The sequence below is a fragment of the Cynocephalus volans genome, chromosome 1 (assembly GCF_027409185.1).
Source record: "Cynocephalus volans isolate mCynVol1 chromosome 1, mCynVol1.pri, whole genome shotgun sequence".
Classification (NCBI taxonomy): Eukaryota; Metazoa; Chordata; class Mammalia; order Dermoptera; family Cynocephalidae; genus Cynocephalus; species Cynocephalus volans.
The window spans coordinates 134,982,639-135,002,755 of record NC_084460.1 but is presented as its reverse complement, the minus strand read 5'-3'; the positions used below and the strand labels follow the sequence as shown (position 1 = coordinate 135,002,755).

The following is a 20,117-nucleotide window of genomic DNA, read 5'->3' as shown; positions in this document are numbered from 1 at the left end:
CTCCTTCCTCTGTCCTATCTGCAGGATTGCCTTTCATCTGTCTGTGTCCTCAATCACTATGTCAGCATGAGCTGTGTTTGAGGGAGTTTGTATCATCAGAGACAAAAACAGAGTCTGATTTCTTGAAGGATACTTAATGTACATTAATGAATAAATATAAGACTGATTGCAGTGACTTTATTTTTGTGGCTTCTCAGGCCCACAGAAAAGGTCTCTTTTGCATGATTCAGTCAGTCATCTTCACTGTGGAGTCCTAATCACTGTAATTTTATTTTGCAGATCACAAAGAGGCACTCAAATTATCTCCTCTTCCATTCTTTCACCTTAGGAGTGAAAATTTTGCCTAGAGGCAAATCTGAAATTGTATATTTGAATCAAGAACAATCCTCGTATTTGACAGCCATCAAAAAAAAGGCAGCTTCTAGCTATACACATTGATTTTGATGTCAAGAGAGATAGGGTCTTTTGTGTACTATAATAGGAAAAGCAATGGAACAAATAGAACTTCTAATAAAGAAAGAATGGCAGACTGAAATACTAGACAATAAATAATGTACAGCCAGAACTGGTTTTCTTTGGATTATTGAATTAGACTCTTAGTTATTTTAAAGACCGATGATGATATGTTTTTTAATCCTGTGCTGGTCTCCAGGCCAGAGTCTTTAGGCAAAAAATTTTTACACTAGAAGACCATTGATTAGTGACACTTGTAGAAGGCAGTTATCATAGCACTTTGCTCTAAATCTGTTTTGCCCTGAGAGCCCAAGCACTGAGCACTCTGCTTGGAAGGATCCCTGGTGGCATTTGATCTTTCTGCTCTGTTCTCCCTGCCAGTTTGGGGTCCCTCTAAACTAGACAATTGACAACTGAACCATTAGCCATCAATAGCTTAAGATAAAGGTAGCCTTTTTTTAATTCCACAAAATATATTGCAGGTCACAAACATGTATGTTTTCAAGCTTTCAGAGTTTTAAATTTAAGCAATAAAAATGTAAAGAGTGAGATTAAGTGCTGACTTGGAATCATAACATTTTCCTTGTCTGTCCTCCTTTTCTCCACCCACACAGCATAAGACAAATATGAAAAATTACAGACAGCTAGGTTTTTTGTTTTAAATGGGCATAAAATAAAAGGATTTGGAGAGTACAAAAACTGAACCTGTGTATTCTGCTGGAAAATTAGATATAATTTAATAGAAAAAAATAACTAAGTAGTTTAGAAACCATAGTTGAGACAGAGGTTTTGGCTTTCCTACCACTTTGGGTGATCGTGGAGGTGGTGGGAATCCTGCTGGCTTGCTGAGGAGCAGAGTTACTGCCTTTCATGACAGTATAAGTTTATTTTAGGTGTTTACATGGTTCATCTGACTGAAGAAGAGAGAAGAACCTAGGAATGCCTCGTTCAGGACTCCTCCTATCTAGCAGATGCCTTACCATTCTTGAGCTTCCAGACCCAAACCCAAGATAAAATTGTGAAAAAAAAGTAAGAGCTATGAAGAAAGAAGCTAACTGTATTAGTCCATTTCTATTGCTTATAATAAAATATCAGGAACTGGGTAATGTAGAAAGAAAACAAAATTTATTGCTTACATTTTCAGAGGCCAGGAAGTCCAAAGTCCAGGGAACACATTTGGTAAAGCCTTTCTTTGGTGGTGACTTCAGTGATGGCAGGGTATCACATTGTGAAAATGGCAGAGCAGAGAGAGATAATTCCTCACGCACTCTTCTTTTAAAGCCCTCAGAACCACACCCATGACCACCATTTTTACAATTTAATCACCTCTTCAAGGCCCCACCTTTCAATTATCATAATAGGATTTGCCACCCTCAACAGTTACAGTGAGGATTTAAGCTTCAATGAGATTGGGGGGGACATCCAATCTATAGCACTAACAATATTAAGAGACCTGAAAAAGGAGAAAAGACTAACTATAGGGAAGAAAATGTTTTGCATAAATAATGACTGGTAACTTCCCAGAATTAGGGAAAGATGAAAGGTCTCGGATTATGTATACAGCTAAAACAGTTCTTATGAGGAATCTTCTAGCTTTAAAAATATTGATCAGAAAAGAGAAGAAATGAGTATAAATGAGCCAAGAAGCTAGGAAAAGAACTGAATAAATTCAAAAAACCATAAATTCGAAAAACCATGAAGAAAAGGAAAAGATAAAGATAACAGAAATTAAGGAAATAGAACACAAAACAGCAAGGCAGAGAACAATCAAAACTAGATATTGATTGTAGTGGACTTGGACATGAGTGCTGTCAAGAGACAGCTTCTAGCTGTCAGCCCCTAGGAGATGCCCAGTTGCAGAAGAGTGTCCTTGGCCAAGGTCATGGCCTTCCCTGAGCAGCCCACAACCAGTGACTGGCTAAGCTATGATATAAGGCATAGTCATTTGATCTGTAGTTGGCCAACTCTGACATTGTAGCTCCAGAAAAATCTCAGTGGTGGGCCAAGGCTTTGATTCACGTCTGCCTCACAGCCTGACTTCTCCCTTTCCTCAACCCTGCTTTCTTCTCTCCTTTCTATAAGTGTCAAACCCAAAGGCACTTTCCAACATCCTGTACCCTAGTCTCTGCTTAAAGTAAGCTTCCTGATGAACGCTACCTGTACATTGCTCTTTGGAAAGATTGATAGGATGAATGTCTCTAACAGGACTGAACAAGAAAGCAAGAGAAAAATCAAATGAAATACAGTCTCTAACAGAGAAAATAACTACTGACACAGCAGACAAAAAAATATGCTGATAACTTTGAAAACTTGGAAGAAACAAATGAAGTTTTGGAAATATGTAAGATAAAACAGGGAGCATAAAAATAAATAGAAAACTTGAATAAACAAATAATAATTGAAGAAATTGAAATGATAATCATACACTTGCTCCCCTGAACACAAATTCTTGCCTAGATAATTTTAAATGTGAATACCACAACTTTTGAGTGCTGAATAATTCCCTTATTATATAATTTGTTGGAAAATAGAAAGGAGATAACATTTCCAAACTCTCTTATTGAGACCAGTATAATCTTTATTATGAAACCAGGCATGCAGGGCGCCTGAGTGGAAGCACTCAGATCCACCATGCTGAGGACCATGTTGCTTCCAAACATCCTGCTCACCGGTACACCAAGGGTTGGAGAAACCACACTCGGTGAAGAACTTGCATAAGATCAAGACAAATATGTTTACATGGGTGATTTAGCTGGAGAAGTCTGATGCCTGGATATCATGGAGTCTGGCAAGATGGCATCTCCCAAGAACATGCTAAAGGATGCACAGATGATGGCACAAATCCTGAAGGATATGGGCATTACGGAATGTGAGCCAAGAGTTATAAATTGGATGTTGGAATTTGACTTCTGATATGTGATCACAATTCTAAACGATGCAAAAATTTATTCAAACTAAGAATATGATAAGAAAGCTACTGTTGATGCAGATGATATGTGATTGGCCATCCAGTGTTGCACAGACCAATCTTTTACCTCCCTTCCCCCAAGAGATTTTTTTTTTTATTAGATATTGCAATATTGCAAGGCAAAGAAATCAGAGCCCTTTGCCACGGATAAAGCCATATTCAGGTCCTAAAGTGCTGATAGATATTAACATTATCAAACTATGGGCTTAAGTCTTTATAAAAAAAAAAAAGGCATCTACTTCTGCAGGAATAACAGTTTCAAGGTTAAGTATTGGTTCAGTAAAACATTGAGTTTCTACAACATCAGTAGTTGAGAATGTTCTGATTAATCCATCATTAATTGGGTCCAAAAACATTCTTATTACCACTAATATGGTATCATCACAAAATGCCAATGAATCAGCAAATGCATTGAAAAGAAGGCATAAAGATGATGATGACGATGATTACGATAATTTGTAATCTAGCCTTGATGCATGTACATGTGTACTTGGTCTGAAATCCATTGTACTGAAATTAAAAATGCATGTTGGATGTTTTCAACTTGTTTTAGAAAACTTAAAAAGTATTTAATGAGTAAATAAAGTTACCATATTTTCTGATTGAAATGTTGGATTTTCTTTAATAGGATTAGTAATGGTTTTTCATCAGCCTTTAAGTCTAAAAAGTAAAGTTGTTAAAAAAAGAAAGGATCTGGCCATCACATCTTGGGCACGAGTGGTGACAATTTGCTTTGTACTCCATGAATCTTCATAACCAACAAAAAGAAATAAAAAAAATAATAAAGAGGGGGCTGGCCAGTTAGCTCAGTTGGTTCCAGCACAGCCTTATAACACTAAGGTCATGGCTTTGGATCACCATATTGGCCAGCTGCCAAAAACTAAATTAATTAAAAAAAAAAATTGAGGCACAAAGGAATTAAAAAAAAAAAAAAAAAAAAAAAAAACGAAACCAGATAAAGCAGTATGTAGAAATCACTCATGTAATTCAACAATTTAAAACATGAACTACTTGAGGGCTTTCCCTTTGGCTCAGTTGATTACAGCAGGTGTTGATAACAACATGGTCCAAGGTTTGATCCCTGACACTAGCCACCCACCAAAAACAACAAAAACAAACAAAAACCATATGGGAACTAATTGAACCCAAGAGAACTTCTAATGCATTATAATAATATTGACTGGTCATAGCAAATAATTAAATTAAATTTTAAAACAATTTTTTAAATTATAAAATAAAGTAATTTAAAACATTTTAAATCCATGAGGCCACAATGATACTCAAAAAAGAAAAAAAGGGAGAAGAATGCTCTTTACAGTAGAATGCCAGCTAGTAAATGAATACAGACTAAGATCTTGCAACCCTCGATCTAATAATTGATTCAGGTAAGGATCAACATTAGATGCTAAATTCTTCGGGTGAAGGAAGAGGCAAGATAGTCATACGATGTCAAAGTATCACCCTATAGAGTAGTTACAAATTCCAAAGTGAAAACACCTATACCATAAAAAAATCTGGTGATAACACTTTTAATTTGAGACAATTTAAATATGCACCTCTTAATGTGCAGACAGGATTTAAGCCATAGTTCTTTTTAAGAAGAGTGATTGTGTTAAAGAGAAAAGCAGCATCAAAAAAGATCTGTCCGGGCTGACCCCGTGGCTCACTCGGGAGAGTGCGGCGCTGGGAGCGCAGCGGCGCTCCCACCGCGGGTTCGGATGGCCGGTGCACTCACTGGCTGAGCGCGGTGCGGACGACACCAAGCCAAGGGTTGTGATCCCCTTGCCAGTCACACACACACACACAAAAAAGATCTGTCCACCCACCCCACCAAAATTCGTTTATGTTTTACTATTGCTGCTCCATTTCAATAGTCGTTCACTTGGGAAAACAAGAGGTTTTAAATCACAGATTGTGTGATGCAATAAAGGAGATAAAGTTTATATAAATAAATAAATTAAATAAAGCACCTCTCAATGTAAAACAATGTAAAGTCCTCAATCTCATGTATAAAGCATTCTTGCCAGAAATGTTTTATCTAAATCTCACTGAGCCCCAGTCTTAATTTCCAGTTTATAGGAAATATAAAAAGTTAGTCAAAGAACACCACTACGAAACAGATAATCCAGAATGTGGTAATATTGTACAAGAAAACTGACCTTTCTCTTAAAAAAGTCAGTATTGGATTGGCCAGCCACAAAAAACAAAAAAACAAACAAAAAACCCCAACAATTATCATAAAAGACCTGTCTTGATTAAAAGGAACTAGAAAGATATAACAACCAAATACAATGCCAGAAACTCAATTGGATTCTGAATTTTAAAAGAAAGATAAAAAACGTATTTTGGGGCTAATTAAGAATATTTGAATATAAACTAGATATTGCATGCTATTACAGAAAGAATGTTTATTTCTTAAGTTTGATAGATACTTTGATTATGTAGAAGAATGTCCTTATTCTTAAACAAAGAATGCTTAAATATTTAGGGGGAAAGAATGTGTCAGGTTATTCTATCTGGCAGAATAACTAATTTGTAAAAAATAAATGAAAAAAAGGTCTTTGCAAAATGTGGCAAAAATATTAACAAATGGATATGGTTAATTAGTTCAATTGGGAGACCATGGTTCTGGTAACACCAAGGTCACATGTTCAAATCCCCTTACCAGCCAGCCACCAAAAAAAACAAAGCAAATAAATAAAAATATTAACAAATGATGAATTGTTACAATTCTTTCAACTTTTGTTTGTTGCAAAATTTTTCAAATAAAAAATACGTAAGATAAATTAAAATGCATCATGATAAGCTAGTGGTATAAAAAAATACAAGAAATGTTTATACATTGAAAATTGATTTTATTTTTTTGATACTATTGTAAAAGGAATCATTTTCTTAATTTCCTTTTCAGATCATCATTGCTAGTATATGGAAATACAAATGATTTTGCTGTGTTGTTTTTGTATTCTGCAACTTTCCTGTACTTGTTAATTAGCTCTAATAGCTTGAGGGATGATTTAGGATTTTCTATATGTAAGATAATGTCATCTGAGAATACAACATAGTTTTACTTCTACTTTTCCAATTTTGATGACTTTATTTTTCTTGCTTAATTGCTCTGGCTCGAAATTTCAGTACTATGGTGAGTAGAAGTTTTTGAAATGGGCATCTTTGTCTCACTCCTGACTTCAGGGGAAAAATTCTCAGTCTTTCACCTTTGAATATTGATATTAGCTGTGGGCTTTTCATATATGGCTTTTTTCATATGAGGAATTTCCCTTCTATTCCCTGTTGACTGACTGTAAACATTGATTGGATTTTGTTTAGAAAAAATTTGGACAGTTGTGAAAATTTGAAAAATGCCTGGTTATAAGATATTATATACAAATTATTTTCTCAAGTGTAATAATATTGTACTCATGCAAAAATTATCCTTTTCTTAGGGCATAAATGCAGACATATTTTGGTAAAATATCATGATCTCCACATCTTACTTTTAAATGATTTAATAAAAAATATATTTACATATGTCTGAATAATATATCAAATATATTAACACTTATTGAATCTAAGTGGGGAGTATACAGGTACAGTAGTGGCAAGGCAGAGAGTTTCTTATATCTGCTTCTTCTCAATTGCCTACAGCTTAAAATAATGCTTGTGCAAAAATAATACTTAGGCATATTTTGGGGTGGCATATTCTGATCTCCTACAATGTGTTTAAACCAGATTTCCTCTTCTTCTTCTCCATAGTAATTAATCTTTTCATTATCTTCTTATTCCTATAAGTTAGAGAAGAATAGTGAAAAATTGCTAGAGTAACACACACTATTCCATACCAACACCTTGAAAATGATCAATGAAATAAGGAATTCATTCCTGGAGTTCCTGAGTAGTTTGCTCCCAAAACTAGCTATGGTGGGCACAAAGGCTTTATGTAGTTAGTAAAACAACAGGACGGGCCGCTTATTCTCCGGATTCATATTCTGGATGCTGCAATTAGTCTCACTTCGTTTGTCTATATACTCTCCCTTTCCTTCTTTTTGCTTCCCACAGCTCCTCCCCATTTGTACATGCTTGTAGTTTTCCCATTAAAAAAAAAAGGAACAAAGGAAGGAAGGAGAGAGGCAGGAAGAGAAAAAGGGAGAGAGGGAGAGAGAGAGAGACTGAGAAGAAAAGAAGGAAAGCCAGTTGGTTAGAGTGCAGCCTTATAACACCAAGGTCACAGGTTCAAATCCCCAATCAGCCAGCCAGATGCCAAAAAAGGAAAAAAGAAAAAAAAAAAAAAAAAAAAAAAAGAAGGAAAGGAACCTCCCTTGAGGTTACTGCCTCAGCTAACTGCTCTCTCCTCCTTCCCGGCTCATCTAACAAAGATTATTAATATGTCCCGCTCCTAGTTCTTCACGTGCTCTGCTCCAACTTACTGCAGTCACATTTCTGCTTCTAATAACTCTCTCAACCCTCTCTCAAAAAGGCCACTAGGGTCCTAAACTGCCAGTCCCAACAGCGCCATGTCAGTCATTACCTCACATGGCCATCTTACTGACAAACATTTCTTCCTTCTAAACCTCACTGCTTCCTTTACTGACTTATCTCCCAGCCTCGAATGGTTTATAGGAAATATAACCATTTTTGGTTCTCACTGCCTACCTACCATTGACATGCTGATTCTCTTTAGGGTTCATTCCTCAGTCCCTTCTAATTCTTACACACTCTTATCTACAATTTATATGCTAATGACTCCCAAAGGGTTTTTCTCTAACCCACATTCTCTGTAGAATATGTCCCAAGTATCATATATTCTTTACCATGAAATTGGATTTTTACCTTTTCCCCATCTTATAAGACACCATCTTATTCCCTTTACTCCTATATCTCTTAAATTTCACTTTAAATTCTTTGCCAGTGTAATAAATTATATCTTTTCTGAGTTATAATAGCAATTTCTTATTTACTCTCCAATCTAGTCTCTGTTGCAAGATTTTAGTTCACTTTCTTAAAAGCAAAACAAAACAACAATAACAACAAAAAAACCCCTTAACTTCTCAACATCACCTCCACCCAATTCCATCACCAAAACCTGAATTTTATACTCACGATGGACATCAGGAGTTCTATGGTCTATATAAAATCTAAAAGTGTGTGTATGTCCAATGTATATTTTCTTGGAGGTATGTAATTACCATTATATTCTCAAAGGAGTCTGTGTCCCAAAAGTGACTGAGAAATAATGACCTACAGGATAACATATAGATCATTAACGAAAGGTCTATAACATATAAACCTTTAACATATAGACCCTAAAGGTCTATATGGTCTACTCCTTCCCTCCCCAGACTCATCTGTCAATATAAGCCTCAACCATATTGACCTACCTGCAATTTCTAAGTATGCCATATTTTTTTATTTTCATGTGTTTGATTGGCTATTTCCACTACAGAGTGGCCAAATTATTACTTTCTAACTGGCAAACTTAACCTCAGTATATGTAATCACCTCTGCAGAGTCTCTAAGTCTCTGAGTTACTCCTACATAGGTACTTCTCACAGACTTTCATAGCTTTTCTTACTCATTTCCATTTGAGTATGCTACATGGATTTTGTCTCACTGATTTTTGTATCCACAGGTGAGTATCTGACATGTAGTAATAACTCTGTTTTTTTCTTTAGAACAGGTTCCTAAAATTGAGGCAGAGACAAGGCCCTAACTAGTTAGATACTTTGTTAAGGCTGCTAAGAACTAACCCCATTTATCTCAATTCTAATCCACTACTAAGTGTTTTTTTTTTCCTTCCTATTTTTGCCTGATCTATATGGCAAATTAAGAAAACAACACGTTTGCCCTCTGCGTTCTCCTTTTAAATTATTCAGAAATCCTTCTATATATATCTATTTTTCTGTGTGCCATAATTAGAAAGACACTTAAAGATTACCTCTTAGCACATTCAGGGCATAACATGTTATCTTCTTGGCCTGGGGATGGGAAAGTGCAGGCTGGTAACAGGAAGAGAGAAATCATCGTCCTGGGAGTGTCAGGCACCCAGACCTGACCCGCATGGAACTGCAGGCGAACCCACCCCTCTGCATCTGCAGAGAGAAGTCTGCCATGGACCACACACCACCTGACACCTGCAGAGGGAAACAGAAGCAAAGATAAGCAGCAAAGGTCAGGATAGCACCCTGATACACCCTCTCAGAAAGTCACTCTTGATTTTGCTCTCATATTTTGCCCACAAAGTAATTGAATGAGATGCATAAAAAATGTAGACCACAAGTAGCTATGATACAACTTAACAAACTATATAGCAGAAGGGATAATAATACTTACCATTTTGTAAAGCTTGCTTTATGTCCAGAATTTTGCTAAGTGGTTTACATGTAGTAATACGTTTATTCTTAAGTACATTATTAATATTTACCTTCTATTTGCTTTTCTTACTTACAGGTGAGGTGACTGAAGCTTATAGTGTTAAATATCATTATTTTCCCAAAGCCAAGACATGGATCCAGGTATTCTGACTCAGAACCCGTTTGCCTAACCACTACATTGTACTGCCTCAACTAAAGAAAATAGGCAAAAGAGTCTTTTTGTTTAAAACTGTAAAGGACAATCTAATTAGGGAGATGGGATATTTACAGGAAAACAAAATAAGTGGTAAAGATACCAAGTGTCTGAAACTGAGAGAAAGGAGCAGTCACAGTGGCTTAACTATCTGTAAATAAGCAGTACATATACCGTAATATCTCCCCGGTTAGACTGTAAAACAAGAGTAGACTATATGTGTTTTTAGCACAATATACCCAGCAGCTAGACATACTGCTGGATCACAGAAAATGCTTAGTAACTGCTGAATAAAGAGAAACATGCAGATCCCCGTACCAGCCAGCCACCAAAGAGAAAGAAAAAAAAAAGAGGAACATAAAAAGGGGAGTAATTGTGGGATGATACTAGCTCATATGATATATTAATAGAAATTAGAAAAAGGTGTCATCTTTTGGGGAGGCAGCCCCCAGGCACCCAGCATTGTGGCTGGACAATGCCTTTGTACAAATTAGTAAAAGGTGCCCATTCCTCCACACAGAAAGGAGCACAGCTTGGGGATGAGAGGACAGGCCATGCAGAGGAAAGGACAGGCCATGGGGAGGAGAGGATAGGCCAGTTTCAGCTTCCAGTCTTCCTGTGGCTGAGTTCCGTGTATGGTGAACATTGTGCCCTACCACACAAGTCAGCCCCAACTAAAGAATGATCTAGAACACCTCTGGTGATGGAAGGAGAGAAGCCAAAGAATTCAAGATTCAAGCCAAAGAGGAAAGCAGCTTTGTTCTGGCTTGGGATAGGGTCTGCGGGAGATGAAAGCGAAAATAGCAAGGAGAGAGAAGCAGGAGATGGAGAAAGGTGGGGTTAAGTTATCCTCAAGATTTCTTTTTTTTTTTTTTTTTTTTGTCTTTTTCGTGACCGGCACTCAGCCAGTGAGTGCACCGGCCATTACCATATAGGATCCGAACCCGCGGCGGTAGCGTTGCTGCGCTCCCAAGCGCCGCACTCTCCCGAGTGCGCCACAGGCTTGGCCCTATCCTCAAGATTTCTTAGAGGACAGGGGCCCCAAACCTTTTAATCATTATCTGCTTTCAATGTGCCACATTCTGTGTCTCCTTTAAATCTCACAACAATTCTATGAAATAAGTTGTAATCTTCATTTTATAGACCAGGATAGCAGGATTTAAACTAAGTACTTGCCAATGTCACATACTTAGGAAATGGTAAAGCAAGGATTTGAAGCAAGGTTGTTCAATTCCAACACTTTTCCTCTTATTCACTGTATTATGAATGCCTTGAGGAAGGGAGAAAGAAAAGGGGAAGGGCTCAGGCTGCGGCTGACCACATCATTAGATTATGCTTTCTTTCCTCCTTGGAATTCTGCTCAGTGATGAGAAAGGTCACCACTGAATCAGAGATTCATCCAGACAACACTTGGCTGTCCATCAATCAAGAAAAAAAATACGTCCTATGTCATCCAATTTCTAACCTACAGGTATTTCAGTGAACTCCTTCCCTTTCACCACCTTTCAGTCTGAGGCTAACAAAAATTATCCTTTTTTCTCTGGAATGGTGCTCACAATTTAGGGTTGATCTTACCGGAGGCTTGCAGCAAAAAGGCCTCAACAAAAGCAGGAATGGGCTGCGAGTTCACAGCCTTGGGCTGAATGGCCCTCGCAGCAATTCTTCCCCACGATGCCAGCATGGCTTCCTGAGCTGGAGTCACCACTTCCACTATGTTTGTCTCTTCCTCTCTTTCACTCATCTCATGACTTTTCTGAAGCTTTGCTCTCTTGGTCACTGCCTTGCATTTCCTTGAACACAGTTTGGCCTCCTGTGGTGTTGCAGGAATAGCCTGAAAATGAAATACATGAGTATTCAGTGAAATGCACTGCCATAAGGACTTTCGTGTCAACTGCATCATTCTTTATACTGACCTGAACACGTATGTCACTGTAGGAGAGGCTTAGGAATATCAGTGCCCTTAGAACCGTGGTTCTCAACTAGGAGAAATTTTTGGTGGTTCTAACTGTGTGTGGGCAGTGGGGCAGCTGCTACTGATATCTAGTGGGTAGAGGCTGGGGATGCTGCTAAACATCCTATAATGCATAGGACAGCCCCCACAACAAAACATTATTTGGCCCCAACATGTCAATAGTGCCATAGTTAAGAACCCATGCGTTGGAGGTACAACATACATGAGATGGTGGAAAAGGAGGGACAACTTGGCCTCCTTCAGGGGCTGTCCAGTTAGCTCCACAGGTTAGAGAATGGTGTTTATAACACCAGGGTCCAGGCTTTCATCCCTGTACTGGGAAGTGCCAAAGCTCAACACAAAACAACAACAACAACAAAATCACACATTACCACGCTCATCCCATATGTACTCACATGTTCTTGTTCCTGGTAAGCATGTCTCTGGAGCCTCAGATAAACCTGAGTTTTCTAAGGAAATTAAGAGGGAAATAAAAGTTAAAGGTTGACAAAGTTTCCCATCTTCATTCCAAGCAGCAGAGATTTCCACCAGTGTACTAACCTCACCATCCGTACTCAAATTAAATTGCTGGCACCACTCCCGCAAGGTGTCCCGACGCACTTCATTAATCGGAGGCAAAATGGCCGGCAGGGGAAGGCCTGGTGTTTTACATGTACGTTTTGAGAGAGCTTTGAATCGTACACCTGTTTTAGGAAGATGAACCGACAGAAGAGTGGAACGAAAGTAGCAACTTAATGTTTGTAAGATTCTTTATAATTTTAAAGATTTTCACACATTTTCCACACTGCGATCTGCAAATATACATATCTATTTCTTTTCTCATGTTACAAGTGAGGTTAACAGATTCAGGAATTAAAGAACTTGCCCAAGATCACACAGCTGTTAAAATGGCAGACCTGGGACTCAAGCCTCCATTGAGACACTAAATTCTGTTTTTATACTACATATACTAGATCGTTGTTTTTTGCAGCTCGACAACCACCTGAATAAAACATTATGTTGCATTTCTCCTCCAAAATATCTAGATTTGGGGCTACAAAATATCATCAGCTCTTCCCATGGAAATCAAAGCAACCCCTCCTAACTCTACCCCGAACCAACAACAGTCACTGTTCTGTCAGCCTGCCTCACTTCTCTCTACAGCACCCCATCTCATTTCACTGCGCTGGGCTCTAATCCATCACTATTGACTTCATGTTGAAGTTCTCATTATTGGCCCAGAAAATAAAATCTCCTGAAAATACTTAAACTTGATGCCTTTATATGAAGCACTGAGAACAGATGCAAAGGGTCATGATTTTAAAAGCTGCTATGTATTTGATCACCAAGCAAAACAGTAGATGTTTTTCAAAATTATTTAATCTTCCTAGGAGGCAAGTACATATTAAACTTATTTTTATAGAAGAAGAGATTGAGCTTCATGGGTTGGGAATTTGAACTTATGTCTAGCTGCCCCATAAGCGCATGCTTTGTCCAAAGTGCTCCACCCGCCTATTCTGTGTCCTAAAAAGGCAGGCAGGACATGGGGCTTAGCAAATGAGAAGCGTGTGAGTTGAAGACATCTCTTACTATGGGTAGTCAAGGTGAGAGTTGCAGGAGTAGGTAGCTGAGCAATCCCTGCCCTCATACCTTTATTATTTTTCCTAGGCCTCTTTGGTTTGACATCATAAGTTGAAGAAACACTTGGTTCTACTTGTTCTTTTTCATGTTCCTCTGGAACCAATGACAAAATCGCAGTTTCCTCATGTAATTCTTCCTCAGAGAAATTCTGGAAAGAAGAGTCTTACAGATTCTCATTTGATGCCATACAATTAAACTGCTCACTTTCAAGGCATAACTAATGAAGAAGAAACTGAGAAGACACTAGGTGGGGGCTGGCCCGTGGCTCACTCGGGAGAGTGTGGTGCTGATAACACCAACTCAAGGGTTCAGATCCCATACAGGGATGGCCGGTTAGCTCACTTGGGAGAGCCTGGTGCTGACAACACCAAGTCAAGGGTTAAAATCCCCTTATGAGTCATCTTTAAAAAAAAAAAAAAAGACACTAGGTGGATAGAGAGAAGAGTTCCTGAGATTTCTCAAACATGATGTTGATTAGCAGGTCCTTTCTTAGATAAGGGAAACAATGAGAAAACAGGCAAAAGCCAATTTACAAGTGGGCAATATGGGAAAATAGAAGGAGCAGGGCTTGGGTTTGGAAAATTATTTCCCTGTTGTCTTCCTCCCCATTAGCCAAAACACCAAATTACTTTTATTTTGTCTCCTAAATCTCTATGGAATGTGTTCCTGCCTTCCCACCCGATTCAAACTATTATCGAGTTTCAGTAGCTCAAGCAAATATTTCCTGTTACTGCAAAATCCATTCTTACTCTATTCTTTCTGCATAGATTGCTCTCCTTCTTGTTAGAAACTCTTCTTAGAGCGCATACCACCAAAGTCACGGGTTCAGATCCCCATACCTGACAGCCGCCAAAAAAACCCCCAAACCAAAAAACTATAAAAATCTTCCATGGCTTATCATTGCTATTCAAGTTAAAGGCAAAACTTGAATTAGACTACAAATTTGTGTAGCCTACAAATAGTGAACAGCCTGGCCCCTGCCTGCCTCTCCAGCTCTCTAACCCTTGAGCATTCTGAGCTCCAGCCACACTGGCCTTATTTCAGCTCCAAGGCCTGGGAAGAAAATGTATCCTTTTACTCTGTTTGATTCACAGTAATTTACATTGCACCCAGCAGAGTAGGGATTCAGTGTTGTTTTAATGATCTGATGAATGACAGATAAAGTGGAAAGCAGGTAGGTAGCAAGCGGTTAACATTTATTGGTTTTCAGGCCGGCCCGTGGCTCACTCGGGAGAGTGCGGTGCTGATAACACCAAGGCCCCGGGTTCAGATCCCATATATGGATGGCCGGTTCGCTCACTGGCTGAGCGTGGTGCTGACAACACCAAGTCAAGGGTTAAGATCCCCTTACCGGTCATCTTTAAAAAAAAAAAAAAAAAAAAATTTATTGGTTTTCTACAGTACACAGGCACTATGCTATGTGCTTTCTGTATTTCTCTCATTTAATCGTCATAGCATACGTGTCATTTATTAGTTTTCCTGTTTTACAAATGAGGAAACTGAGTCTCAGAAATTAAATGAACAGTGCTGTAAAGTAACACACGCTTGAGTATGTTTCTGAACTTAGCTTTTTCTTCTCAAACCCAAGGGTGAAAAAACTCCATCCCAGTCCTATTGTTAAAACTCTTTTCCAGATCCTCCCACTCCCCTCCCCCGTCTATTTAAATCTCTTCAATGGCTTCCCATTACTCTTACTCTTAGCTTGCAGGGGGTCGTGGTTTTTGCATTTGTATACCACCTTTTCAAAGCACTCCTCACCCTTCCACTCTTGTCGGCTTCAAAAAACACTGACATTACTTGGGGAATAAGTTCTAGAAATAACTTGGGGCTCAAAGCAGCTACATGTCTTGTCCTTAATCATAGACCTCGTATTGACCAATTCAGTCCTCTAGCCTGGTACCGTGGTCTTTATAAACACACTATGACACCTTCTCAATTTAGTTTCTCATCCAGTCCAGGGTGACCCAAGCCTAGTTTGAAAACCTATTAAGTACCAAATACATTGGGAGTAGTTACTCTTTTTTTCCTTTATTGGGGGGGGGGGTGGGGGGAAGTGGCTGGCCAGTACAGGGGTGGAACCCTGAACCCTGGTGTCTTCAGCATTACACTCTAACCAACTGAGCTAACCAGCCAGCCCAGGTTACTTCTTATTCCAGGAGAAAAGAAACCAATTTGTCACTTTCGAATGATTTTTTTTTTTTTTTTTTTTTACATTACCCTTTTCCACTTTGTTTTCACCTTGGCTCTCCATTTCTTTAACATTTTTATCTTGCCCAGTTACAGCACTTCTTGTCTTTCCTACAAAATCAATCTTTTCTTTGGAATAGGAACAGGAAGTTTTACATCTTTTTACTTTCACTTAAGTACACACAGCCATGATCACATGAATGAAAAGTAACAATCTATTTGCAAAGAGGAGGTTCCAAGATGAAGATTTCTTACATCCAGAAATTAAGATTTATGGCAAAAGAAAAACATAAGCAAGACCTACAAAGACTTTAAAAAGCGACTCTGTGAGACAATTAGTTCTACTAGAATGAAACTTACCTTCTTGCTGCTCTCATAATTTGAGTCTGACATTTCCAGCAAGGCGGCAAAACCAGCAATGTTAGAGATATCTGCAGTTTACTCCTTTTAACCTGAGGGTTTATGGCTTGATATCTCCTTTTATAAACAAATGTCTCCTTCTACTTCCTGTTACCCAGATGAGCTCTAAACAGAGCACTTTCCTCTTTTTACCCCTCCCTCATTGTGATAATTTTACCAGTTTTATACCCTGCCTTGCTCATTAGGTGATAAGTTGAATTATTGAGTAACTAGTATCACTCCATTCTTGTTTTTAAAAAAATTAGATTTGTATCTTTATTTCTTTAAGGTGCGACTTGGGAGAAAACTGGGAGTGACAAACTCTCGCTGATAAGTTACAGTTGAATGAACAAGATATTTTAGAACAGTTCTAAGACAATATTTGTGATAGATTAAATTATTTATTATGGAGGGAATAAAAAAAGATTCAGAGGATTTTAAAGAGGCATTTATAACTGATTTGTGCCCATGGGTGTGTCACTCACTGGGAGACCCTAGCTTTAAATTATGGGGGTTGGTTCTAATTACCGATATTAAGCTTGCAATAATACTGAGCTAGGCATAAGGGATGGGTTTGGCTGTTCCGAATGGGCAAGAGCCAAAACACTAAAGCAAATGATGGAGTAATTAATGAATGCAGAGTAAGGAACTGCAAGCACTTGGGAATTGCTGGAGCATAATGTAGGAGGCAGGATGTGGCCAGAGATGAAGATGTTCTCATAGGTCACTCTAAGGAGCCAGAGCTACTGAAGGAAACTGTTACTCACAAATAATATGGCAGCACTGAGATCCTTTGCCCTTCAAATGGGCTTTATCTGCCCCTAGGAAAAGAGCTTTGTCCATTAGTCTCAGGAGCCAGGGGTCAGTTTAATTTAGAAGTGTAATATGTAAAGGCTCAGCTTCAGTTTATTGATGAGGAACTGGCTGGAAATATAAATTATGAAGTCCCACCCCAGACTTCCTGAATAGGAGTCTTAAAGATGGGACCCAGGAATTTGTGCTTCAACAAGCCCTTAGGGTGATTTTTACTCTTCTGAAGTCCAGAAGCATTGGCTAGAACAGGATTTGACCACATGGCTTTGAGATAGGCAGATAATGTTTGGAATCCCGGCTCCTCCCTTCCAGGATGGGAACTGAACATAGCCCATGGAGACTCAGTCAAGAAAGCACTCCACCTACCCAAGAAAGCATTCCCTTCCCTCTGAATTGCCCAAAAAATGTAGCTGGGGCCACTGGGCGATTCAGAGGGAAGCAGATCTGGTGACCGGAGCTGATCCTAGTGCTTTACACTGGAACAGGACTTTAAGTGGGAAGACCATTTTATTACCATATTTTATTTTCTTCCCAACATTTAAAACAATATAACTGTCTTACTTCTTTTCCTGGGATTTTGGGGTTTTTCTTCCTGCTTTTTAAGGATGTTATATTAGGGGAAAATTCAAATATGTACAAAGGCAGACAATAGTATCATGAGTCCCATGTATCTATCACACAACCTCAGCAGTTACTGACTCCCAGCCAATTTGGTTTCATCTAAACCTCCACCCACTCCCCCTCCCCTGGGTTATTTTTTCTCCCCCCCCCCCCCCCCCCCCCGGCAACTAGCAAGTACAGGGATTCGAACCCATGACCTTAGGTTGGTGTTATGAGGCTGCACTTCTAACCAACTGAGCAAACTGGCCAGTCCTCCCTGGGTTATTTTGAAGGAAATACCAGACCACATATCATTTCATTCATAAACTCAGAGAAAAAAAAACAAAACTTTTTTTCCTACCATAACTACAATGTTTTTTATATCAAAATAATTTAAAACATTTATTTACTATTATCAAACTACTCAAATATATACCATGTTCAAATATCCAGCCATATTCAAAATTGCAACTATCTCATATATTCTCTTCTCTCATTTTCTTCTAACGATGTTTGAATCAAGATCCAAATAACATCTACATATTGGGATAAGTTGATAGGTGCTTTAAGTTTTTTTTCTTTTGGTGGCTAGGCCAGTACAGGGATCTGCACCCTTGATCTGAACCCTTGACCTTGGTGTTACAAGGCTGTGCTCTAACCTACTGAAGTAACTGGTCAGCCCTTAAGTTTCCCTTTAATCTATAAATTCTGTCTCCATCTCTTACTTCTTAACAATTTTTTTTGTTGTTGTTGTTGCTATTATCATTGAAAAAACTGTAAGCTTTCTGTAGTTTCTTTTTTTTTTTTTTTGGTGGCTAACTAGACGGTATGGTGATCCAAATCGGTTGCCTTGGTGTTACCAGCACTGTGCTCTCCCAAGTCAGTAACCAGCCAGCAACTTCTGTAGTTTCTCATCTCAATTTTCTTCCATTTAGAAAATTAATTTACTAAATGAATAATGAATTTCTTCCATTTAGCCTATTTCTCTAGCCTCTGCATTTATTGTGAATTGGTTGGATCAAATTCAGGTTCAGCTATTTTCATTTTTTAATACTTTCATTTTTAAAATATTCCTTCTCTTCCTCTTCACTGATTTGATTCCTCAATCTTTAAGCTTTGTTGGGGCCCAGAAAGTGATACCACAAAGTGAAGGCCTCAGAAACAGCCCCATAAGCAAAGTTTTCCTCTGACCTCTTTCCCTCCTGTCCCTCGGCCTCATTCTCCCCCGAGGCAAGCCATTGAAACTAGAATCTCTTTTCCCCAAGGAGGGTCATAGATAATACTCTAATCTTCCCTGCTGTCTTTCTGTCTTGGAGCTGGCCATAAAGAAATTCTCTGACCTACCTTGTCTGATTGTAGGTTATAAGACCCCCATCCCAGAAAGAGTCCTGTCCCCTACCCTGGAGGAACAAATGCTACACAGAGAGACCAAGATGAATCCCAACAGACAGGCTTCGCCTGGTATCCCCACTCAATCTATCAGCATTAGATCATGCTTTTCTTGTCCAATCACATTTCTACATGGCTGTGCTTGCTTCATAGAACCTAAGCATAGATATGGACAATTTTCTCCACATCTTTGGGTCTTCAACCCAAAGTCTCTCATTTCACGTAAAACTATAATATAATAAATTATGTTATGCCTTTTCTTCATATGAATCTGTTTATCAGGTGACTTTTTCAAGGAATCTTCATAAGGTTGAAGGGAATGTCTTCCCTTGGTGCCTACAGCTTAAATGACAGTTTCTTGGACCCTAAAAGAGATTGCTCTGTCATTCTCTTATTCCCATCATTCTCTTATTCTTTTCCTTCATAGGAATCATTTGAATTTGTAATTCTGTATGTATTTGGAATTTTACCTGTAACTTTATCTCACCACTTATCAGATTCCATGAGAGCAATGACCAGGTAGGTTTGAGTTGCCCTTGGTCTCCCAAGAGTCTTACACTGTGTCTGGCTCAGAATTATGGCTTGATCAATGCTAATTACTTATTTTGCCTGAGCCTCCACATTTCCCCCTCATTTCCCACCCAAACCCCTTTTGAAGTAGATGTCCCTTTCTGTGCTGCTGCTAAAGGATTTGGCATACACACTGATTGCAGACTGATGTGACTGTCTTTCCTACCAGACTGTGGCCTTCTGAAATTCTCAGACTCATCTTTACTCTCATGGAGCTCAGCAAGCACAGTGTCTAGTTTATAGAATGTAATTAGGTGCATCAAATGACCCCAAAACATCCTGCACCAACTTACCTTTGGGGCTTAGTATATATCAAAGCTAAAAAGTAGCCACTAAAAGGATGCTGAACTATTAAAAATAACCTAAGCAGCAAGATGAAGATTTTAAAAGGAAAGAAAAAAATTGTTTTTGAATATAGTGCTTGTGTTCTAATATTTATTCCAGTAATAATATTAACAATTAACAATGGTTCCAAAATAAAAATGCATTACCTATTTTAAATATACATTTTATTTGCCATAAGTTAAATATTTATAAATACATTGTATTTCTTATTTAGATAAATGCTTTTAGACAACCTACAGAATG

The 20,117-nt window shown here is 38.4% G+C and overlaps 1 protein-coding gene and 1 pseudogene across 1 annotated transcript; one reads left to right on the top strand and one right to left on the bottom strand.

The window, feature by feature from the left end:
• Window positions 1–3,231: 3,231 nt before the first annotated feature.
• On the top strand, window positions 3,232–3,883 carry LOC134390289 (transcription initiation factor TFIID subunit 9-like; annotated as a pseudogene).
• Window positions 3,884–7,127: 3,244 nt separating this feature from the next.
• Window positions 7,128–16,151, bottom strand: DPPA2 (developmental pluripotency associated 2). The gene is made up of 7 exons (XM_063113125.1): window positions 16,119–16,151; window positions 13,580–13,719; window positions 12,492–12,651; window positions 12,347–12,400; window positions 11,555–11,810; window positions 9,351–9,546; window positions 7,128–7,200 (listed from the first exon to the last, which is right to left on the bottom strand). Exons 1-7 carry the CDS (start codon window positions 16,149–16,151, stop codon window positions 7,128–7,130), a joined length of 912 nt encoding a protein of 303 aa, XP_062969195.1.
• Between the last annotated feature and the right edge of the window lie 3,966 nt (window positions 16,152–20,117).

Excerpts from the sequence above, each read along its gene's own strand:
- DPPA2 (XM_063113125.1), bottom strand. The coding sequence starts at position 16,151 with ATGTCAGACTCAAATTATGAGAGCAGCAAGAAG. Across the intron at positions 12,652-13,579 it reads CCTAGGAAAAATAATAAAGG|TCATCTTCCTAAAACAGGTG; the intron begins TATGAGGGCAGG and ends TCTTCTGTCGGT. Across the intron at positions 12,401-12,491 it reads ATTTGAGTACGGATGGTGAG|AAAACTCAGGTTTATCTGAG; the intron begins GTTAGTACACTG and ends TAATTTCCTTAG.